Here is a 16,068-nt window from a genome sequence, read left to right as displayed (position 1 = left end):
GTGCCAGATTGCCTGCAACTCTCGTGTTGGACTGTGTCAACACTGGGACAGTGTCACTGGATGATGTGATACCACGTTGCCAACACATCACTTCATGAATATAAACGATATGTGCTCGGAAACGCAACAGCTTATTTCCTTGCTTGATTTGAATAGCAATTACATCTTAGTGTAGATTGGTTTCTCGTGTATGCAGAATTAATTAAGAAGGTGACCTTTTTCAGCTTAAAACCTGTACAGTACCATGTTCACTTCTCGATTACGGCGATTAGTGGTAGCTCGTAAAAATTTTACAGTATTCCGTACGGATTAAATATTACAAAAACGAACACTATATATAATATACAAAAACTAGTAGTATACAAAAAACAGAAAGCTTCATAAAACAATTTTCTGCAGTAATCAATTTATGATAGACAGAGCTAGCATAACTTTTTCTAATACATTACATCCAAAACTTTCCAAGCTTATGCTAATCTACTACGTAGAATCATGCCAGATACTATACTCGTAGAATTATTCCTCCAGTTGTGGCCCGAGCCCCAAAAGTTCATCTCAGATCATGCAAGCATATTCAGGATTATACATGAGAAAAGAAACAATCTGTGATGCAGTTTTATACAGTTGTTTAAGAAATACAGCGCGGTTATGGTGCCGCTTAGTGCAGTGGTATTCTCAAGAAACTGTTCTAGATTATTCATCAGTATGGTATTTTCAATAGCAGACCTCAAGGATATCCAGCTTTATCATTCCCAGCCTGGTATTGCTTTAACAATTTTTTTGGCTCGAAGTCCAAAGAGATAAGCAGTAACCAATAACAACACATACCGATGGACTTATGCGAGCGATGTTTGAATGCTGCGCTTGATAGTCACGCATCACCGGTAAATGCATTTATCGTAAGACGATTTGCATGAGCGGCATCAGAGATTCGGAGAGCAGCGAAGGGATAAGGAATGAGAAATAACAGGAAATGATACTTCAAGAATTTTGACTAAAAGAACCTCATATTTTTCTTACAAAATAATTGTTTAAGTTGTCGCTTTACATTTTCTACAAAGAAAATACGTAGTATGTACGTTGCTAATTGCGCGTATAAGACTAATAAGAGGGAAACAATTAGCGCGATGGATCAGAATGTTTTGCACTGCTCTTCTAAAGAATATACTGGGATGTTTTTTGCAAAGAAGGTTTCGCCTTTGTTAAAAATTAATTAATTAAGCTGAATAATTGATTAATTAAGCATATCAGTTGCTAATTAAGTGTCAGTTCATTTTGTGCCGCTGAATTAAACTGGAAACGTTTACCGTTGTTAGCCTACATGGTACAGTACATTAATGAATTAATTAACGCAGTGTAAACTGTAATTGTAATTAACGTAAGTAGATAAATTACCTAATAGTCCGATAACAGATTACTTATTAACTGCTCATTTAGACACATATATATATATATGTATGTATTAAAGTGTATGTGCATAGTAGACTGTTATTTTCATGACTTGCATGCCTGATGCCGTGATGCGTATTTGCAAAACGGAGCTGTTCACGCGGGTATTTGTAAAACGTGCCGTATCTTTCCTTCGACCAGTTAAAAAGCAGATCGGTTCGGAATTTTATGAATCATAATCCTGGTCAAACAAAACCAGACCGGAGATCAGAAAGCCAGAGGTGATTGAGGACGCGTAATATTTGTAACTGCGCTTTGTGAGATATTGCAAATCTGGTTCACTGTTGTAATGTAATAAGCTTGTTTCAATGTAATTATAACATCAAGTTTATTATGATATTTTAATTTAATCCGTTTGATATCGATACGTACATCGATGTGTTAACTTTAAGCATTACCCAATACATACATACAGTTAGCCATTTAAGAATAATTATAGTAGCGATTAGCGAGCAGCGAGACAAAGACACTTGAATGGAGATTCATATTTTTGTTATGTTAGCGGACGTTATTATCATCTCTCGAGCGGCGCGGCAGATTAGTCAATCTTGAATAACAAGTTGACATTTGGAGAGGACTCATCGGCTTGTTACAAACATGGCCGTAGTAACGCTGCGGCGCGCGTATATTACAACGGGACACTTTCCGTCTCTTCCCGGGCGATGGAAATGCGAACGATTATAAATCAGTTGCTGATCCATTTTTCCATAAAGCATCCACGTCGCGGCGCCAGGTTAGCCACGCGCCGGCATATGTCGAGGCGAACTTATACAACCATCGTGTTAACTTTGACAATTTAATATCACATTCAAACACTAGCGGACGGATTCCGCAATGCGCGCACGGAGACGCTGATGGAGATCGTCTTCGTAAAAGGCATTAATTTACATAAATACAGTTTGCAGGAGACGGGCTACTTACGCTGCTTGTGCTGTGTGGGTGTTCCATTATTTACACAAACACGAACAAGTAGTATAATAACAATACACACTCAGTTCAAACAGTGCAAAGACAATGTCTGGATGAACTGAAGGTACAGCTACCGGTAATTACTGCTGCTTGTTTCTTCGGTAGCAATTATGAATTCTAAGGATTTTCAAAGCTGGTTCGTAATTATTGTTATTTTATTATTTCCAGAACGGAAAAGAAAAATGCATAATATCACCCTGACAAAATATAGCAACACTGATTATAGTATAAGTACAAATACGCGTACAGAAGAGCAATGCAGAAGCCTTGTTCGTAAATTTTGATCGCAAACTCAACATTTAAAAAAAAATTTAAAACACGCTACCAGGCTATGAGACGGCAACTCACAAACACCAAACCGTCACCAAAATTTAGAAGACTTACTTTAAGCATTAACTGAAAATATTCTACAAAATCCCAACAATATGACCAAATTGGAAGCTTAAAAACAGAGGGCTAAAATCTAAAACAGTTGAGTTACCCAAAACGGTTCCGCGCTTTGCCCCATCCAACACAAGCAATCCACCGACTCGCCACTAATCCAATCCACGAGCTTAAAAATTCACCATAGCGCGAATACTGCAATAGCAGAAAATACTTTCACCTGGAGAACAATATTGCCCAGCGGAAATGAAATGAAAATTTGCAAATGAAAATATACATTCGCATATGGCCCTTTTTGGGTGACCGAAGTAGAAGATACAGTAAATACAGTATCAAACTGACCTTTTGCCATCATGCATCAAATGGAAAGCGTTATTGATTTCGGCAATGGGCATGGTATGGGTGATGAATTCATCGATCTTCACCTTCTTCTTCAGATAGTCATCCACCAACTTGGGTACCGAGTCGCGGGACTTGAACCCGCCGAACGCCGTCCCCTTCCAGGTCCGTCCCGTCACCAGCTGGAAGGGTCGCGTGCTGATTTCTTGTCCGGAGCCCGCCACGCCAATAATTACCGAGACACCCCAGCCTTTATGGGCCGCCTCCAATGCGGAACGCTACAGAAAATGGGAATTGTTTTGTAATGCCGTTTCACCTAATATGAGGCTACTGATAAGGGTAGGAACAATTCTACAAAGTCATTCCCTATATCACACGTTTGTAGTACCAAGGCACAGTTACGGGCTAATTGGTGTCCTGCTTTGTGGACTGAGAAATTACTAATCTGCATAAGAATCAAGATTTGATTTCACAATGTTTTCACACTGAATTTCGGAATCTTAACCAATTTTTTAACCAAAACTGACCGATGCCGATGCCAAAAATTCCATCACAAGATCTGCGTATATTTGAAAAAATTACACTGTACAACCTAGGCACATATATTTTACTAAATTCTTACTTACTGCTATAAGCTTCCCGAAAGCCCTTATGCGTTAACTTGAAATTAGAGACATTACCTTTTTGCTAAGTTGCTATTTCTTCAGTCTAAACATTATGCTGGCAATAACTCTAGTCTGCACTGCAGCTTTTTCTCTAATTTTGCTACCAAGAATATAAGTTATTTCATAGCAATTCAAGTCGAAGAGTAATCACGAAAAGCGTATTTCTAGCTGATATAAAGGACATCGCATGGCGTTGTCATTTATTCGCATACCATCAGCTGCACATTCCCAACGCACTCGAAGGTGTAATCCGGTCCACCGTCGGTCATGTCGATCAGGACTTGCTGAATCGGCTTATCGCTATGTTCCTTATCCTTCTGCAACAAAGTTTGATACAAAAATCAGCATTACTAATACTGTTCCTCACAGAACCAGTTTTGGCCTAAGTCGATATATTTATGTAAAATATCTATTAACGTAGTTTTAGATCATGAATTCAAAGTCGTGTCTTAAATTCGAAATCGAGATGATCTGTTATGTATACTTCGCAAAAAATGCACTTATGTACTGTACCTAACCATGCTAAGTTGCATTTAATCACTGTGCATTAATGCATTATCACTGTTGCTTGTTTTGTGCTACACATAATTATCTGCTCGGCCTTACCGGGTTGACATAGTCGGTCATTCCGAACTTTCGCCCTGATAAAAAACAAACTTCCATGCAGAATTACGTATTCCAAAAGCGCGCATTAAACTGACAAGAAGACATTTTTTACCGACAGCTTCCTTTTCCGGGTTGATATCGATGCCGATGATGCGCTTGGCACCGCGCTGCTGTGCTCCCATCATCACCGCCAATCCCACCGCGCCCAGTCCGAACACCGCCACGGTTGTGCCAGGCTGAACATCAGCAGTATTCAGGGCGGCTCCATACCCTGAAAAGGAAACTGCAGCGTGAAACAACAGGCGAAATTGTACAGCTATGATGACCCACCGGCCAAAGGAACCAGTTAAGCACGTAAACACACAAAAAAAACATAGAAAAATCCACATCCACATGTTATCAGCAAAGGTCAGCAATACATTTGCTGATTTCAGTTACTTGTACCGATTCTCAATGTTTTCTAACTTAATTGTGTCATATAAACCGTAATGAAGGCCAGCAATGTTAAAAGCATAAACAAATTTTATTAAAAACCTAAAGCCGCTTGGAATTGCCTTTACAGACACAAAATTCAAAAATCGAAAAATACTCCATAACCAGAGGATCATTAGCTAGTCATGTATTGTCACAGTACTACAGTACGTAATAATAATACTCCGCCTAACCTGTGGTGATTCCGCATCCCAGCAGACCGACCTTATCCAGTGGCGCCGAATTGTTAACCTACAGCCATTTATAATACAATCGATTTACAGCAATTCCGTTTTTATAACTCAAGAAAGTGCTTCGTCTGCTGAATTCAAATGCGCCATTTATTATGTTCTTCCAAGTTCCAAGTTTACAGTCATTCTCTCAGCATCTGTCTTTCTTGTGGATCTCAAATCATCCGGGAAACATCAGATTACGCATACCCACCTTGCATAAAGAGATGTCTGCCACAACGGTATATTCCGAAAACGTGCTGCATCCCATAAAATGGAAGACCTCTTTATCTTTACATTTGAAACGAGATGTTCCGTCAGGCATCAGACCTTTGCCCTGTGTAATCCTGCAAAATCCAAACACCATACTAGTACCACAATGCCCAGAATACGACAGAAAATCAGTACCGGTACCGGTTTACCCGACAAATGCAGTTTATTAGCAAGGAAAAGTGCGGAAAAGTAATCATTCGATTATGTTGGATTTCTTTACCTGATTTTCTGGCACAAGTTAGTGCGAGGATGCTTGCAGTACTCGCAGTCATAGCACTGTGGAATGTACAAGGCAACAACATGGTCTCCTACAGAATTGCACATCGAAGTATGCTTAAACATGAGATGTCCACTTTCGGAGCAAAACAGAATCCATAATACTCGCACTATGCAGCGATTCACTCACTACTGCCCCGCGTCTAATCGTAATTTCGCAACCAAACAATACACAACCGATGAATTTGGAAATGTCTAATAAAGAAATCAGCGCAACTAATCGGCACCGTACCAGCTTTAAAATCCTTGACACCTTCGCCAACGCTTTCCACGATGCCGGCACCCTAGAACAGAAATAACAACGACTATCAATCAACCGTATTGCTGTAACTGGTAAGTAGACAGACTAAAAATACAGGTTTTTAGTGACAAAAAATGCTCAAATCTAATCACACCAGACAGCTTTAGCACTGTACTTATGGTTTAAAATAAAAAAACATACAAAGGCTTAAAAAAATACATACAAAGGCTTTATAAGAATTATAATAAAACAACATTAAAACGGGAATAATCAAAACAAAACGAAATACTAGTTCCGATCACTCAAGCAGTACCTCATGGCCTAAAATTACAGGGAAGACACCCTCGGGATCTGCACCACTCAGAGTATACCTGGATGGAAAGAATACATTTTTAACAACAGGATTACAAAATAGTGAAAATACGTCACTTTTGGGTCTCTGTTCGCAATCAACAATAAAAGCAATAACTACAGACAGAACCTTTAATAAGTATCATGGGACGAGTACAAACTACGCACCAGAACAAAACAGCGTTTACAAAAAGAATACTTCCTCTATGCTATCCTGATCGGGGATTGTACCCATTACACAAACCGCGTTTCCCCGTTGTATTTGCATAGATATTCGCTGTTTAAAAAACTCTTTCGCCCGCTTTAACTTATACGTTAAACAATAACGACAACACTACACTGTACATACGCATAGTAAAATAAATTCTAAACGACAGGGAAATTTGTGTTCTTACGCATCTGTATGGCAGACACCGGAACTGGTGACTTTAATGCGGACTTCATGCGCCTTTGGTGGTTGCACTTCGACCTCTTCGATGGTCAGATCCGATTTGGCTTTCCATGCCACGGCAGCTCGACACCGAATCACCTGAAAAAATTAAATGAATTAAAATCAGTTTTATTTCTCCTGGCTCATCTTTAACGGGATTATCTCCAAAAATACTTTCTCTCACCCAACAGCACATACGTGAAAATTTCTTAATGATCAGCTTTATTTTACCACTCAGTTATTCAAAACACATAAACAAAAACAAATGGCAGAATTAGCATGGCGCTTTACGGTGCGAGCGCTCCACAAGTACTAGCACTAAATGCAATGGAAGAGACAAACCTGGCCAGTTTTGCTAGTGTCCACTTCGGTCATTTTTTTCTTGCAAACTTTTCACGAAATAAATGCAGTATGTCCACAGGAAGGAGAATACGACCCAAGCGGATGCAGACCAAGAACCACGAAGACCAAACGGCGATGAACGATGCGCGAGAGATCACCAGCTCCAATTTTCTGCCAAATACCGGCTAATCAACTCGCCGTATTCGTACCTAAAAATATAGAACTTGTCTAAATTTCTGCAGGCAAAAAGCCGCCAAAAAGTTTGATGGATGACGGACGAGATACTCGTAATTGCATTCATCACGTTACCTGCGGGGGATTTGTGAACTGTGAGACGAATGAATCACTTCAAAACAGCGAACAGCTGTTTGGCGTAGGGAGTCGAGGGCAGGACTAAGCACTAAGCACCTGCCACCTGGATCGTGTGGGTAGCGAGCGTATGCTATTCCTAACCAAGTTAAATCAGCAACTTTTGCCGACTTGCCGTAACTCATATTTTGGTTTTGCTCGGATTTTGTTTTATTTCTAATTCTTCCCAGTTTTGTAAATTATTGACGTATGTTCTTATTGTTAGTATTTCCATATATCGAATTTCCTAGTACATACTACATACCGTTCAGTGAATTTAAGTATACTTCTGCGTTGTATCTGCTCAGTGCTCCGCGATGTCAAGTGGCGGCCACTGTTGTTGCGTTGCCTTATGTTCCAACCGTAAGATTCCAGGCCGATCCCAGCACCTCCAACTCCACCGGTTCCCGTTTGGTGATCCACAGCGCTTGGCGAAATGGATTGAATTTATTCAGCGTCCTGACTTGCCCATCACGGAAAGCAGCCGCATATGCAGTGAGCACTTCTGGAAGGACGATTACATTGCTGCTACGACGCGGGGATCCGCTCCGAAGCGGCCCAAACTGAAGGACAGCGCAATTCCAGCCCGCTACCCGTCGTCTACCCTGGCTACCCGTCGGCAGAAAAGAGAGCGTCGCTCGAAAAACGATTGGTAAGCTTCCGTTCTTAGCTGATATAGGGATGGGCTAATAGGCGCTTCTCGTAGCCGTTTAATGCTTATCTTGGAAACCGAGGCTGAAAAATTATAATAATAACACCATTAATGAGTTATACTCGTACTGTAAATTCACTAAATTGCTTTATTATTTTGCCCGTACAAACGTGGAATTAAATTTAAAATTTATTTCTAAATTGTCAGCTGTTTTAAATCTGCATTAAGACTTTGAAGGTTTTATCTGTTTATAAAATTTCCAGGGAGATAACGTACTCGTATACGAATTATGAATTACTGCGGTCAGCATCATCCAACCTCACTCATTGGTTTCCAGTTTCCACTTTTAAAAAGTAAGAAAATAGAAAAAATAAGGTTTGATTTGCGTTAGCATAAAAATACTCCTAGTATCCTTCGTAATTACTAGATTTTTGGCAATTCCGTTTCCAAGTGTTGATACAATATTCCGCATTGATTCTCGATTTTTTTGTAAAACTTTTTTCTCTACAGCTCCTCTGCTGCAAATGATCTGTATCGTGTCAAGCACCCATGTGAGGAAGAATTGCCAATATCACCCGAACCATCGCGTAAACTGAGGAGGACAGCAGCGCGTAACGAAAGGAATGTAGCTGCTCTGCGGTCTTCCACTTTACACCAGAGTGAGTGAAAAAATTGTAAAAAAGTCTACAGCAAATTCGTAACCGTTGAAATATTAATAATACGCATTTCCATGTTTTTCCTCCTCAGCGAGTGATGTATTGGATGGCTACCGAAAGTCCACATTCCTCGAGGAATGCCGTTTTTCACGTTTGTGTAAGTTTTCACTGTACGAGTTTGTGCATTCATTTTTTCTGGTTGCGGAAGCCCTTCCCTCCGCGACAGTGTAACGCTGGTGAATATTTTATATTTTTAAATTATTTTTCGATTGCTTTGATGGCTGTTTTGCTTTGGGATGGAAACTGGGAGTCTGAAGTTTGGGCAATAATATCCTGTCAGTTTGGTGTCGATGTTCCAGATTGTCGACAATGTGAAGTATACGCGGACGAGCCGTGTAGAATGCACTCCCAGATAATTCCAGATTCGCCAGTGGTTCCTTTCGCCATAGCTTCCCTCCCGAATGTTTTGGAATTTATATTTTCGAGTGCTTCTGGTAAGTGCACGGAATGCCGTGCCTGTTTATTTCAAATTAGCGATAGATAAGCAGTTGTAAGCTTGACGCTGCATTAGTCGATATTTATGTACGAACTTGCTTGCTTAAGTCTCGCAAAATACGACATTCGTAAATTTGTAAATCGCATTGAATACGCATTAGTTGCTACTGATAGTAGTTACTGCTTGCTGCTTTTCTTAGGTAGAACGGGTTGGTCTAATGACTCGATCCACACCTCTTTTTGGAAAAACGGAAATTTTAGACATTTTACGCAATTTTTTAGATTTGCTCCTTATCATGTTAAAAAAGTGCCAACCTTCAACATGCTCTTGCATATGTGTGACATTTTTTTCATCCGGTTCACCTCGTTTGCAGAGTCACCGAAAGGTGTTCGAGCAAGGGTTCCCATTCCGAGTCAGACCATCTTTGGACCACTCCGCGGTGCTATTTGCTCTCGCACAGAAAACAAGACGCTCATACCCGATGTCTGTGATCGTGAAAACGAATTGATCTATGCCGTTCCTGACCCGTCCGCTGAATGTTGTTTCAAGCGTGTTCACATGGGATCTCCACATACGTGCAACTGGCTGAAATTCACGCGATTCGCCTCGACCATTAAGGAGCAAAATTTAGCTGTGTATCTAAGCGGAAATGACATCAGTTTTGTTACCACAAAAGAAATCGCTCCCGGTGAGGAACTGAAAGTGTGGTACTCGCAGAAATACGCAGAATTAATTGGATTTGGTGGTACGTTGGAGCGAGTGCCATCCCGTAAGTCTTTTCTTTCGCATTGCCTTAAGTTAGATAGCGGGTTTCTTAAGTAGTCCCTTAACGCTGACAAATAAATTGCAATACAACCTGGTTGTATTGCAATTTGTTTTGACTCCTTTTATTAGGCAACAGCCATAAAAACTATAAAAGTGCAACCTTGATGGCAGCACTACTTCTTAATTAATGAAATTTTGAATTGTATCTTGACTCGGTTATATCTTTTTGTAGCGGTAGATGAACACGCTGACACAGATCCGCCCGCTCTCCCTGATGATAATCACTGGGAATCAAGTTTACCTCCCAGTTTTCCCTCCAATTCTCCTCCCAGTTTTCCTCCCAGTTTACCTTCCAATTTACTTCCCAATTTACCACCCCTTTTACCTCCTAGTTTACCACAAGACAATGCTCCGAAAACGGTATTCATATCGTTTCCAGCAGATGTCAAGACGTTCAGATTCATTGTACCAATTGTAAAGAAGTACCTGCCTCCAACGCCTCTCAATTCGGCTATTGTTAACGGAATTTCGCAATTCGTAGTGCCACAATTTATCGAACAACCAGGTAAATTTATGTTGCGAATGAAATCACGTGGGCACCTATCTTGAATATTATGGCGGCTTTGATAGATGCCGAAGATGCATCTGAAAATGCCGATAAGCAACAGGATCACGAGCAGCCGTCGGTGAAATCCGATGATGGATTGGCCGATCCAGTATCTTCACCTTCTTCATCTTTGGCACCGGTTGAGGGACAGTGCGACGCACCTGCCGATCCGGGCAAGAAGTCCGTCACGGCGACCGCCGTAGCCGAGTATATCATTCCTGTTAGAGTTCCTCAAATCCGACATCCGAAGCCGCCCAGTGAAAATCTCCATCCCTGCACGGAGTGTAATGTCGCTTTCACGTCTGCCGATTTGCTGGAGCTCCACAATCTCGGTCACGATCAAACGAAGATAAAGTCACTGGATAGTCAGGATCACCCGGATGGCATCCCGTGTCCAGAATGTCACGCACCCTTTACCAGCTATTTTGCTCTGATTGCCCATGTTGTCGAACACCGGAAACTGTATCAACCCCGCCTTCAGTGTGATGAGTGTGGAAAGTGGTTTCCCAAACCGCACATGGCAGGTCATATGCAGGATGCGCATTCTGATGGGATAGAGAAACGCCATATCTGTGATAAGTGTGGGATAAAGTTTCCTACGCTGAGAACCCTCGCGTTGCACAAGCAGGTACTTATTTTGAAGCCGGCGTAGCGTACGTAAATTTGGTAGAATGCTTTGCCCTACATTTTGTGACGTTAATTTGTGTGACTGCTTTTTTTTACTAAACTTTTGGTATGGGATCGCGCTGTCATCGTTTAATTTACTTTTTAACGTGAGCATTCTTGCTGTTTCCGTACATGGTTAGGGAATGGACTGTGAGGTGCATGAGCTAATTCTTAGTAATTATTTGCTAAAAATTATAGAGTATAATTTAAATGCATATGTATTAATTATGCATACCTAATAATTGTAATTTACTAATATAAAGTATCTGTAATTTACTTATATGATGTCAAATTACTGATACGATGTGTTAGCCTGTTAGAAAGACCGGCCTGATAAACTGGGAAATTTACTAATAAACGCTTTTTCTAGGCAAATCATTTGCGGATAACTTGCATTTTCTGCGCACAACTCTTTCACACCTGGCGGCCGTTGGGTGACCACGTGAAATCGCATGTGCAACCGGACGGCTATCATTGTCCCAACTGCAATGTGGTGCATGCCGAGTATAAAGACCTCGCCCGTCACCACCGCGAGAATCACGACATTGCCCAGTTGCGCTGCTGTCCCGTGTGCAGCAAAATGTTCAGCAGTACCAACAGGTTAAAATCACACATGCGTAACCACGCCGAAGGGATGACGCATCAGTGCGGATTATGTGGGAAGAACTTCCGGACCCAGCATGGGTTGCAGGATCACAGGCGATGGAAGCACGGTACACGGACGAAGGCCCGGGCCAAAGAATTGAAGGAGCGGGGCACCGCCACCAAGTACGTCGAACCGCGGAAGCGGATGCGCTTCGAGGATTTCCCGCATAGATGCGAAGAGTGTCGGCTGGGATTTATGCGGGAAGGGAAGTTGATCCGTCACCGGGAGCAGCGGCATTCCGGGGATGTGGATTAGAGACGCTCTTCTTTTGTTTTAGTTTTTTTCAACGCAGTTTTACATATCGTGTATAGCAGTTTCGATGTGGTTATTGGCAAAACGGCAGAATGCATTGTGATGTCATGCATTTTCTAATCTCTAATATCTCGTCGTTAGGTTCGGAATATGTTTGACATCGTGTCCGAAAAGACCGAAACTTTGCGTTCGTTAAATATGAGATTTGTGGAATTTACAAAGGGTCGGTAGTAAAATATTTTGGGAAAAATTGTATTTCTTTTTTAATGCAAGTTCGGTTTCTTTTTTTACTTCTGTTAATCGTTCGACAGCCAAAACCGATTTGGCTTTCCATGCCACGATTGGATCAATCGAACAATTACGCTAATAAATTCAACAGGCAACAGTCATCAAAGTAACAAAACGATCAGAGTAATCATCAGACTGAACACTGAAGATATTAAGATAAGAAGCGAACAGTCTCAATAACTTGTACGAGTTCTTTCCGGGACCCTTCAAGAAAGCCGGCGGTTTTCAGGAGGACCAACGTAGGCAATGAGGCAGATGGTCCCGTACATGTGGTCTAGGTAGGGTTGGTTTCCATATATGACATACTCAGTCTTAACGGTGTTGTGTTTCGAATTCGTCACTTCGGTAATCCAGTGAATATCGGTTGTCGGGACCGGAACGTGGCCGTCTTTTTCTTCATCATAAACCGTAGCATCGATTCGACCATCCTTCAGATGAGGGAGAAATATGGCTCCTCTTTCCGTCAGCATTTCAACCATATCGCTGTCGGGGACTTCTTGTTCCTCTGACCAGTCCACGACCGCGTCAGTTAAGACTTCCATTTCCGGATCAGGATAGCCGCGATCCCTTTTGCGGTCGACATCCCAAGTTCTGCTGAGGATCTTCGGTTCGATCGGGACGCCCAGCTGATTACACACCCGTTCGATCAATCCGTCGTTTCCCTTCAGACGACCAGCGAAACTGGCCGCAACCGTCTTCGCGCTTATCGGATATTCATGCTGCAGGCCGAAACCAATGATGCCACCGTACGGAAGGAACAAGGGATCAGCCAACAGCTGCTCCAGTCCCTTTTTAAACTCTTTTTCCTGGTGAACAGCGGCTTCTGACTCCGGCAGAGTTGTCTGATCATTATCAGAATTGTCGCCGAAGTACAGGTTGTAGGTCAGTGTGACGCGGTGTCCGGACTGGACCGGGGCCACTTCGTGCTCCACGTCGCTGTAGAAAGCCACGTAGCCGACTGACGGGCGGGCAGTGGCGGCCAGCTCCTTTCCGGCATCAAACGCCCACTCTTTCCCGCCGTGGCGCAGAATCAATTCGCCGCCCGTGTGCGCAACCGGGAACACGATCACCAGCGATCCAAACATCTTCCCGCTCCTCGGCGTATCCTTATGCGGTTTAAAGAAGCCACCTTCGCCTAGAAATAGACAAATGCGTTATTAGGACAAAATGACTATCACGCGCGCACGCTTCAACCAGTTTCATAAGTAATCGCCTAATTAATCAGCGATCTGGCCAGCCACAAAAACAGTGTAAATGTGATTTTCTGGTATATTTATTAGATGATTTAGAGTCGTTCCAATTTTAGTTTGATCTTAATTTTAGTTTCTCGATGTTATTGATTTTGCACTGACCGTACACGTTCAGTTTGTAGAGCTCGCACTCCACTGCCCTGGCGCTGCTTCGTCCATCCAGCAGATCGTTCTTTACCCGCGCCAGAATTCCCGAGCGCTCCACATCAAACTTGGCAGCGAAATCGTCGACGTCCATTTTACCCGCCCTGCGATATGTTTCGTCGTAAACATCCTGTTTATTCAGGCCAAACGTCGCTGCTTGACAGGCACGCGTCAGCAGCTCTGCTTCCGCTGCCGATGCGTTGTGCAAATATATGTGCCTGATCAGAAGAATAAAAATGCGATTGTGGTTGCTTACGCTGAGTTCCGCAACACTTCTTTCGTTTTGTAGAGTACTGATGTTGTTAATGTCAATGACGAAGAAGACTAGTAAAATTAATTTTACAGTATTAATATACTAATATACTTGAATAAAACAATCTCCCCAGTTCAGTTGAGATTTAAATTTAATCGGGCACAATGGCCAAGAGAAGTATTTCTTATTTTAAGCAGATCGTGACGAAGCTACGTCTAGAAAACTGTACCAGAGTACTTCTACTGCTCCCAGAGTTCGATGAAAGGTTAAAAATTAACACCTCGGTTTCAGCCTGCCAGAAACCGCGGACTTCATAAAGATGTTTACACCCAAAGCCGATAGCGCTGTGCGTATGGATGGATATGCGTAAACATCATTTTGAAGTCCAGTCACCAGTGTACTCACCGTGCCGTGGATCCGCTGTCAGCTTTCCCGTAAAATAACCCGAAATCTTTGGAAGGGATGACACAAGTGCCGTAAGTAACCGGAGCTCGGTCCGAAAGGATCGTTTTCAGTGACCCGATAATTCCTTCTGAAGTTCCACAAATCGAATTTGACAGAGACCTGTGAATCTGCGGCAGCCATGCAGGCGCAGCGATTACAAATTTATGGAACTGTTTTGCGAGCGTCATTCACAGTTCAAAATCATAAAGAGTTCAGCAAAAACCCTACCAACACGTTACACGCAAGTTCTGTGATACTGGCCACACGGACCACAATGAAAAACGCCCGACCTCCAAAAATGAAAATCCAGGGAGAATTTGTACGTCTACGAAACGTAAAAGGTTGCTTATATTGTAGTTCCGAGTTCTCCGTGCTTGATCACGAAAACCATACAGTGATTACATCATTTCATCGAAACTGACCTGTGGCTGTGTAACAATGAGCTTGCGCAGGTAAACTACTTAAAATGATTCAAATTTAAACAGTAAAAAACAGACTGACACTGCTGGCCTCCTTGGGGCAAACAACCACTCACACGCCGATGTTAGAGGCCAGTTTTCAGGAGTGTAAACATTTTGTCTGACTCATGAGCAAATGAACCACGCGCAAAACAAGCTGTTCTTGCGGCCTTTTTAGCAGAATAAATAGACACAAATCTGACTGAGATCCGTTTGATTCAATAACACTTTTGAGATCTTTGCCGTAATCTTCAAGTGACAAATGTTTGGTCTGATCCAGAGGGGATGCCATGTAGACAGAAATCTTTCTTCTCCTTCTCTGTCAGGTTTCGTGACGCGTTTCAGCTGCAGTGACATCACGGGGTCTTCCCTGTTTGTAGTCTGCACAGCACGTACCGCGAACCAATTTCTTCTTTTTGGCCACTAAGTCGCCCAGGAGTTCCGCGTGTCCGACGAATTTGAAGGGGGCTATCGAAACACGGGGACGACTTTAATCTCCAAGTTAACAAGTGGGTTTGTTGATTGTCGAGTGGAGGGAAACTTTCGTCGAAACTCTCACAAACATGCTCCTTGGCGGGTGTCATCGTGGCCGATCGAAACCCATTGGGTTGAAGCGCTAATCGACCAATTCCGACGGTGTCCGAGGAGGATGCTGCTTGATTATCTTTCATGGCACTTACGTCGTCACTAGGCCCGCACGACCGCAGCAAGTTCATCATATTTCTTCTGGCTTTCAGCTAGCTGGGCTTCCACTGAACATAGCTGCGATTTGAGTCGTTGGTTTTCCTGAGTAATTTCAGTCACCAGCAGGGAACCCGTTCTTGGATAAGCTGGGTTATCATCGGTGGACATGGTCTTCGATGAGATTTTTTGCTGGCGTTAGACACGGATTAGGGTTTTCCTGAACGTCATTCAGATCGAAGTATATGGCTGGTATAAGCTGCAGCAGAGGAATTAGCTTGGCAAAGGACCATTGGTTCGCTGAGGTGCCATCAGGGAATACCTCGAAGAACGACTCAATCTGAAAGGCTGGTGGCTGTATTTCCTCAGTTTTGCCAGTGGCTGCATCAGCCATAGTAGTCACGAGACTCGCAACGTATCTCACGGTTCAGAATCA

The 16,068-nt window shown here is 42.5% G+C and overlaps 3 protein-coding genes across 5 annotated transcripts; 1 reads left to right on the top strand and 2 right to left on the bottom strand.

Annotated features, from left to right (window-relative positions):
- Positions 1–2,683: 2,683 nt before the first annotated feature.
- Positions 2,684–7,237, bottom strand: LOC129584063 (alcohol dehydrogenase class-3-like). The gene is made up of 12 exons (XM_055476167.1): positions 7,027–7,237; positions 6,650–6,783; positions 6,217–6,274; positions 5,895–5,946; positions 5,607–5,694; positions 5,328–5,460; positions 5,078–5,135; positions 4,525–4,683; positions 4,413–4,447; positions 4,019–4,123; positions 3,145–3,419; positions 2,684–2,997 (listed from the first exon to the last, which is right to left on the bottom strand). Exons 1-12 carry the CDS (start codon positions 7,057–7,059, stop codon positions 2,973–2,975), a joined length of 1,155 nt encoding a protein of 384 aa, XP_055332142.1. The 5' UTR covers positions 7,060–7,237; the 3' UTR covers positions 2,684–2,972.
- Positions 7,238–7,527: 290 nt separating this feature from the next.
- LOC129584055 (PR domain zinc finger protein 10-like) lies at positions 7,528–12,327 on the top strand. 3 transcript variants are annotated; one of them, XM_055476155.1, is made up of 9 exons: positions 7,528–8,026; positions 8,290–8,379; positions 8,537–8,685; positions 8,774–8,839; positions 9,042–9,176; positions 9,552–9,947; positions 10,176–10,508; positions 10,574–11,178; positions 11,587–12,327. In XM_055476155.1, the coding sequence occupies exons 1-9, from the start codon at positions 7,692–7,694 to the stop codon at positions 12,115–12,117; spliced, it is 2,640 nt and encodes an 879-aa protein (XP_055332130.1). In that variant the 5' UTR covers positions 7,528–7,691; the 3' UTR covers positions 12,118–12,327. The 3 variants fall into 3 exon arrangements, with proteins under 3 accessions (XP_055332130.1, XP_055332131.1, XP_055332132.1); XM_055476156.1 differs by lacking the exon at positions 8,290–8,379; XM_055476157.1 differs by lacking the exon at positions 10,176–10,508.
- A 42-nt stretch (positions 12,328–12,369) lies between these two features.
- LOC129584058 (uncharacterized) lies at positions 12,370–14,890 on the bottom strand. Its single transcript, XM_055476160.1, has 3 exons — positions 14,455–14,890; positions 13,755–14,014; positions 12,370–13,537 (listed from the first exon to the last, which is right to left on the bottom strand). Exons 1-3 carry the CDS (start codon positions 14,679–14,681, stop codon positions 12,609–12,611), a joined length of 1,416 nt encoding a protein of 471 aa, XP_055332135.1. The 5' UTR covers positions 14,682–14,890; the 3' UTR covers positions 12,370–12,608.
- Between the last annotated feature and the right edge of the window lie 1,178 nt (positions 14,891–16,068).

The sequence above is a fragment of the Paramacrobiotus metropolitanus genome, unplaced genomic scaffold (assembly GCF_019649055.1).
Source record: "Paramacrobiotus metropolitanus isolate TYO unplaced genomic scaffold, Prichtersi_v1.0 Parri_scaffold0000012, whole genome shotgun sequence".
Lineage (NCBI taxonomy): Eukaryota > Metazoa > Tardigrada > Eutardigrada > Parachela > Macrobiotidae > Paramacrobiotus > Paramacrobiotus metropolitanus.
Note: the sequence above shows the minus strand (reverse complement) of the source record. Positions and strands in the feature narration are given on the sequence as shown.

Coding starts and splice junctions, on each gene's coding strand:
- LOC129584055 (XM_055476155.1), top strand. CDS start 7,692: ATGTCAAGTGGCGGCCACTGTTGTTGCGTTGCCTTATGTTCCAACCGT. Junction 8,027..8,289: donor CGTCGCTCGAAAAACGATTG/GTAAGCTTCCGT, acceptor TAAAATTTCCAG/GGAGATAACGTACTCGTATA. Junction 8,840..9,041: donor ATGCCGTTTTTCACGTTTGT/GTAAGTTTTCAC, acceptor TCGATGTTCCAG/ATTGTCGACAATGTGAAGTA.
- LOC129584058 (XM_055476160.1), bottom strand. CDS start 14,681: ATGACGCTCGCAAAACAGTTCCATAAATTTGTAATCGCTGCGCCTGCA. Junction 14,015..14,454: donor GACAGCGGATCCACGGCACG/GTGAGTACACTG, acceptor TCTTCTGATCAG/GCACATATATTTGCACAACG. Junction 13,538..13,754: donor CTACAAACTGAACGTGTACG/GTCAGTGCAAAA, acceptor GTCTATTTCTAG/GCGAAGGTGGCTTCTTTAAA.
- LOC129584063 (XM_055476167.1), bottom strand. CDS start 7,059: ATGACCGAAGTGGACACTAGCAAAACTGGCCAG. Junction 5,136..5,327: donor CAGACATCTCTTTATGCAAG/GTGGGTATGCGT, acceptor AAATGGCTGTAG/GTTAACAATTCGGCGCCACT. Junction 4,124..4,412: donor TGACCGACTATGTCAACCCG/GTAAGGCCGAGC, acceptor ACTTTGTTGCAG/AAGGATAAGGAACATAGCGA.